Source organism: Pteropus alecto, unplaced genomic scaffold, assembly GCF_000325575.1.
Source record: "Pteropus alecto unplaced genomic scaffold, ASM32557v1 scaffold68, whole genome shotgun sequence".
NCBI lineage: Eukaryota > Metazoa > Chordata > Mammalia > Chiroptera > Pteropodidae > Pteropus > Pteropus alecto.
In genome coordinates this window covers 8,670,968-8,678,345 of record NW_006441386.1, presented here as the reverse complement: position 1 = coordinate 8,678,345, position 7,378 = coordinate 8,670,968, and the positions used below count along the sequence as shown (strand labels likewise).

At 38.3% G+C, this 7,378-nt stretch overlaps 1 protein-coding gene across 1 annotated transcript in view; it reads left to right on the top strand.

Moving 5' to 3' along the window:
- Positions 1–7,061, top strand: part of LOC102881478 (mucin-17) — a 14,791-nt gene extending 7,730 nt beyond the window's left edge. The window contains 5 exon segments of the mRNA XM_006926918.1: positions 13–158; positions 1,209–1,370; positions 1,549–1,646; positions 4,952–5,031; positions 6,987–7,061. Coding sequence (XP_006926980.1) covers positions 13–158; positions 1,209–1,370; positions 1,549–1,646; positions 4,952–5,031; positions 6,987–7,061 — 561 coding nt within the window.
- Positions 7,062–7,378: the final 317 nt, after the last annotated feature.

Here is a 7,378-nt window from a genome sequence, read left to right as displayed (position 1 = left end):
TGCCGGGAGAAGGCTGGGAAAGACTTTGCTGAGTACTTCTTTGTGGAGTACAAGAACCAGACACCAAACTGCATCACCCGCTGCATGCCTGGATTCAATACCTCCATGAACTGCAACTTTGGGAAGTGCAAACTGGAGCTCAGTGGCCCTCGATGCTAGTGAGTGTCCCACCACCCCACCCTAGCCCAGCTGCTCTCCTCTCTGCCCTTTGTGGGGACCTCATTTCCTTAAGACTTTACTAGAGGTCAAGATCACGGAGTGGGTCCTGAACTTTTCTGAATGCAGCCATCCACAAAGGACACGCGTGGCCAGAGCCCCAAGGCCAGATCCAGAATGGGCCGAGAATGGTTCAGAGCTGCCCTCCTTTCCCTAGGGTTTGTGTCAAGCAAGGCTGAGAATAGTGTCAAGCTCTGAAGAAGCAGAAGGAAGGGCCTCAGCCTCAGGAATCTCTCAGTCAGACACGGTGGGCAGAGCCTTGCTTCCAGGGAGAGGCCAACGTCTCTTGCTTGTGAAATGCTGATAGAATGCCCACATGGGGAGAATAGAAAGCCTATAAAAGCCAAGTCATGGGAGTAGAAAAGCCAAAAAAAAAAAAAAAAAAAAAAAGACATTACCCGTTGAAACTTAACCAAAAAGAGACTAGCTGGGACACCAGATATGAGGAAAGAAGGCACACATATGCAAAGGCCTGAGTAATTATCCTGGGAAGGCTTCCTGGAAAAGGAGTTTGTATGCTTTTGAGGGGAGGAAAGAAACAAGGTTCAGAAAGGGCATCTCTAGGGAGGAGAAGTTCCTTAAGAGGTAGGGTACATGCTCTGGGTCAGGCATAGGGAGTTGTTCTTACTGATAAAGAGGGAAGCTGAAAATGAAGATGGTTAATGTGTGGGCAAGAGTCTCTATTGGGTTCTCAAGTTCCTGGGTGCAGCCCAAGGAAGCTCCAGAGTTGGTCCAACTGTTCTAGGTCTTGGGTTCTGAAACCTAAAGCTGGGTATTGGGCCTATTTAAGGCCCACCCATAGAAGCTAGACTTTGTCTCTGTTCATCCCCTCGAGGCTTCTTGCTCTGCACCCCAGCAATCTCTTCTTCACCTTCTTCTCATTAAGCACCCAGAGGGTCGGGGCCAGTTCTGAGGCTGGGGGACTGCAGACATTGGCTGGCCTTGACTCTAGATGGCTCCCTCTCCCCAACCACTCTTTTTCTCCATCTCAGCTGCCTGACCACAGACACTGACTGGTACAGTGGGGAAAACTGTGAGTTCAGCACCAAGAAGAGCCTGGTTTATGGAATCCTGGGGGCAGTGGGTGCAGTGATGCTGGTCGCCCTCATCACCCTCCTGGTGTTCGTGTTCCTCTCCAAGAGAGAGGTGAAAAGGTGAGCCACTGCCACCACCTCTTCCTTGCCTGATCTTTAATCATTCCATCCTTGTCTTTAATCATTCCACCCTCCGAGTAGACAGTAGGGGAGCTGAAAGCAGGGACAAAGTCAATTGCCAGGTCCTTGTATTCATTCTCCACACATAATGAGGTCTCTCTGCTGTTTCTGTCAACAGGCAAAAGTCCAAAGTGACTCAGTTGTACAAGTGGCATGAAGAGAATGGTGGACCAGCCCCTGGGACCTTTCAAAACATTGGCTTTGACATCCGTGAAGGTATTAGAAATCCTCAGTGGACTTGAAATATTTCTAAGTGTGGAGACACACATAGGAGGCATATGGGAGGGGCTTGAAGAGGCAAAGAGGAAAAGCATTTTCATCTCCAAAATCTTTGGTTCCACATCTGCAACCACCACTGGCCCTGCAAGTCCCTGGATGGGGCACAAGCATGGGCACAGCATAACTAGACCATGGCGGGGGGTGGAGGGGTGTCACCATTTATCTGATGATCATAGATTTCTCCAGAGCACAAAACTATGCTTATGTGGAAATGCGTAGGAGGGTATGAGCTCATTAACAGGTGGATCCACTTTATGGATCATAAAGTGATTAACTATAGATTGTGTTAGCTTAAATGTACATGTTAAAATGTCTAGAAATCAAATCATTAAATTCTAAAGAAGGAAAAAATGAAAGGAGAACATTTTTAAAAGTTGTCTTTAAATTCTAAAGAAGGGGAAATTGGAATGAAGAAAACATTTTAGTCAATCCACAAAAAGACAAGAAAGAGGAAACAAAAGAAGGAAAGAGCACAAAATAGCACACAATAAAATAGAAAATAATCCAACTATATCAATAACTACAATAAACATAAGTGGGATAAACACTCCAATTAGAAGAGTGGATTTTAAAAAATCTATTCATTGAGGATGAAAGGCACATAAAAAATAGAAGCAGAGAAAGGAGGAAAACAAAAGGATGAAAAAAGGCAAAAGAGAGAAATACTAATCAAAAAGCCATTGTTCTATGTATTACTTTGTGGGCAAATAAAACTTAAAGAATTAGTAGAGATAAAAATAATTGATATCTACTGGGAAATAGTTTAATTCATTAAGAATAGATAACAAGTGTAACTCGTGAGCCCTATTCAAAATATATAAAGCAAAAATTGACAAAACTATAAGAAAAAAATGATGAATCCACCAACATGGTAGAAATTTTTTTAAAAAACCTCTTTTAGTAATTGATTAATCAAGCAGGCAAAAAAAAATCATCAAGGATATAGAACTTTCATATAAAATAAATAACAACCTTAACATAAAAATTGTCATAGACAGACTGCATTCAACAACTGGAGAATATACATTTATTACAAAAGCGTATGGGAAACTTACAAGAATTGCCAAACACAATAACAGAAAAAGTCTCAAAAAATTTTTAAAAATTTTAAATCAGACTATGTTATCTGACCACAATGCAAGTGAGTTAGAAAGCAATAACAAAAATATTTCTAGAAAACAGAAACAAAAATCTATGCCTCTGGAAAAATTTTTTAAGTTTGTAAATAACTCATGGACCAAATAAGAAATCGTAATGGAAGTTAGAAAATATTTGGATCTGAATGATAATAAAAATACTTGGTATCAAAATATGTGGGATGCATTACAGCTGTACTCAGAAGGAAACATAGATCCTTAAAACACTTGTATTGGTGAAAAAAAAATTGGAATTTGTTGGGCTAACTTGTCAACTTAGGAAGTTAGGAAAAGAACAACAAAATAACTTCAAAGAATGCAGATGTAAAAAATATGTTTAAGAAGATAAGAGCAGAAATCAACAAATTAGAAAGTAGAAATGCAATAAAAAGAGTCAAAAAGTAAAAAGTTAGTTATTTGAAAATAATGAAATTGACTAATTTCTGCTTACAATCAATGAAAAGAAAAAGGTGAAGAAACAAACAGTATCAGGAATGAGTAAGGAAACATAACTATGATTGCAGCAGCTATTTAAAAGATGAGACTATTATGAACATCTTCCAACCAAAAAATCTATAAACTTAGGCGAAACTCTAAAAATCACAATAGTCTTAAAATTGTTTTTTTTTTTAAATGAATCAGGCTCATATGATTTTACAAGTGAATTCTACCAAATATTCACAGAGCAGAGACTGATACAAACTCATTCAGAAACTGGAAAAAAAGAGAAATTCTCTCCCATTCATGTTATGAGCCCACCATAAATGTACAAAATCAGACAAAGATAGTACAAGAAAGTAAATTTAAAGATAAACAAAAAATTAGCATGCCAAATCCAGCAGTTATAAAAATCACAATGTTGAATGTATTCTAGAAAACAGAGTTAGTGCAAGATTAGAAAATCTATTTGTAAATTCACCACATTAGCTGAATAAAAATAAAAATATGATCACCTCAATGGATGCAAAATAAAACATTTAATAAATATCCATAACTGCTCATCATACAAACTTATCCAACTAGGAATAGAATTTCCATTTCCTGGTAAAAGTATCCACACAAAAACCCAAAAACCATTCTTAGTGATAAAACATTAAAAGTCATTCAATTAAACCAGGGATTGGGAAACTTTTCTACAAAGGGTCTGATAGCATATATGGGCTCTGTGGGCTATATGCTCTCTGTCATGGCTACTCAACTTTTGCTGATGCAGCATGAAAACAGACATTGACAATATATAAATGAATGAATGAGTGTGGTTGTGTTCCAATAAAACTTTTTCAACCACTTTTTAAAAATCTTAGCTTGTGGGCCATATAAAAATATGTGGCAGGCTGGATTTGCCTCGCAGGCAGTAGTTTGCCAACCCCTGCATTGAACCAGGGCAAGTTACAGGTGCCTTCTATCATTAATTCTATTAATCATTGTCCTGGGTGTCCTAATCCGTATAATAAAAAAATAAAGTATTTAAAGATTGGAAAGAAAAACATAAAATCTGTCAACTGCTGATGATGTGATTGTCTTACATAAAACCCAAAATAATGTTAAATCACTAAAATTAATAGAATTTAGCAAAGTTGCCAGATATAAGATCAATTTTTACAGGGTCAATTGTATTTCTATGCACAGCAACAAATAGATAACTTGAAAATACCCTTCATACGGCACCTAGAAATATATCTAGCAAAGGATGTTTAAGATTTTTCAGTGGAAAATGATAAAACTTAATTTAAAAACATTATAGAAGTCCTACATGAAAGAAAAGCCATATCTTCATGAATTGGGAAAGTCAATATCTTAAAGCCATCAAAGGGTGCCCCAGTCCAGGCCAAATCTTAATGGACTTCATGAACTTGAGAAACTGCTTACAAAGAGCTTATGGTTTTTCTTTGTTGAATTTTTAAATGTGATCGTTCACATTTTCTGAGAAGCAATCAAATTATTTGCTTAGATCAGGTAATTTAGGTAGCCTCTCATGTTTGCAATAGTTTTCAGTTTCCTGGGAAGTGGGGATGCACCCCTCACCCTGCACTGGTTGGGATTAGAGGGAGAAATGAGAGCTTGTCTTTCTAGTCATCTGCTTCTGTGGGTTTTCTCTCTGTCTAGAACAAGAGGACCTCAAACAACTGGACTACATCTATAATAACTTCCAGCCCTCCCTGGACCACATAGACTCTAACACAAAGGTAAGAACAGCCTGCATGAGATGCTCACCTCCCCTTTCTCTGAGACCCCATCTCCCCTCTTACCATATTAGGATCTTCAGGAAAGCAAAATCATGTTTATGTTTTGTTAGTCCAGGTGATCATCCAGGCCTACACTACTGGGAAATAGATATAATTCAGGGTTGTAGCAGGTGGGGAAGAAGGAGAGATAAGCAGCAAGATGGGATCTACCTTTTCTAGACCTCTGAGGCTTCAGGCTCAGAGGTTTGCTTCTGCACTTTTAAGTATGTCTTTGGTGGCCAATTTATTTAGTTATTTTAATTTTCAAACACAGATACAAGTCAAAATGATAGTGCAGTAAATATCTATATACCTCACCTAGATCAACAATATTTAACATGTTGCCATATATATAATGTGTATACACATCAATTTTTACTGAACCATTTGGAAGTCAGTTTCAAACATTATGACATTCAATTGCTAAATACATCAGTACACGCCTCCAAATACTATTATTACACCCAATAACTTGATAATAATTTTATAATATCAACCAATATCCACTTTCCAATTAACTCAAGAACACCTCTTATTATTAGTTTCTTAAATGTGAATACTACAAATTTCACTCACTGACTTCTGGTGTATTTCTCTGGTCTTTTAACCTACAACTGGCTCCTATATTTAAAAAATATATTGGTTTTTGTAAGAATCTAAGATGGTTACCTTAAAGGTTGTCTCACATTCTGGATTTGTCTAATTATTTCCTCATGGTGTGATTTAACTTGTCCCTCAATCATCTGTATTTTCTATACACTGGCAGTTAGGTCTAGAGGTTTGATTATGCCCAGCTTAATCATTTTTGTTAAGTATAAACCATAGATAATGGTGTTGTATCACCTCAAGAGGTACATAATGTCGGGTTGTCCCACTATGATTGATACCAGGATAGGTCACTTTGGTAAGGGGTGACCACTCCTTGATTAACACTTTAACTTTATTTTAACAGGATAGATATTTGAGGGAAGAAGAAATACCCTCAAAGTGTTCATATCTCACAAGAAGTGTGGTTGGCTTCAGGCAACTATGTTCCCTAGAGAGAATCTTTTTGTAAAGATGAAATCCCTAACCAGGACCCCTTTCAACATACCTAACTCAGGGGTGGGATATGGTAGAGGGACACAGTTGATTTGTACTAGACTCCAAGTAATAGAATAAGTTCTAAGATGAGTGCTTCCCCTTTCCCAAGACTCTTACGCTTCCAAATTCCAGGTTCCTGATGGGCAACCCTCATTTGGTTTTGTCTCTTTTTCCAGATCAAAATTCAGAGGCCTCAGGTGTTGATGACATCGATTTAAGGCAAAGACAATTTCATATAGACCTGTAGAGTTTGGGAATGAGGAGATCTCAGTTCAGCTGAGCTTGGCAGAACATTTCCCCATTGAGAGCATTCCACAGCAACCTGATGAGAAATAAGGAGGAAGAGGAAGGAGACCACAATTCTGAGAATCTCTGAGATGGGAATAGCATGGGAGCTCTGACGGGCTTGTCATAATCTCAGCATGTCCCTCCTGCTTTTTCTGGGGATGTTCGTGCTCTCTCGTGCCCAGCTTCAGCACCAAGGACAGCATCCTAATCAACGGGTTTACGATGGTGATGGGTCCAACACTGGATTGCACCTTACGTTATACAAAATGCTCTTGTAAGATTTATTGCATCCCTTCTTCATCAAAAACACGTTTTTTAATACACAGCATTTTAATTTGAGTATATAGAATTATGAATATTTTTAAAGTTATTTTTATCTACAGATTCTGTTTTTTTGTTAGTCAATATAATCATGTATTTCTAACAATTAAAAACAGCAAAAGCAATTTCATTAAATTTCTCATGGTTCACATACCATTCCCCAGTCAACACCCTATACAAGCTCCTGTTTCTTACCTGTTAGGTTTTCTCCTCCTCTCCTTCAGGATGTAGGGTCTGGTGAATTTGACCTCGAGATGACAAAAGAGAAATCTGCAGCCAGAAAGAGTGCCATCCTCTGACCTTCCTTGGCATCACTTGCTGGCCACTGGGGATGCCATGAGGCAGGACCCACACACAATTATTTACTCACATGACACAGGGACTCACTTCCTTCTGACAGAGAACCAAATTTTCCTTCTGGAAATGGGCTCCTGTTTCTTTCCATAGATCTGAAGTGATGGAGCCTTGGGTTCTATTTCCAGCTTTCCCATTAACTCCGTGGATTAAATTTGGGAAAATTATATTTGACCATTTGGACTCAGTCTTGCCTTCTGCTGAAAAAGGACTAGGTTGTTTTTAAAGTTCCTCTCTTCACTATCATTTTTTAACATTTTTA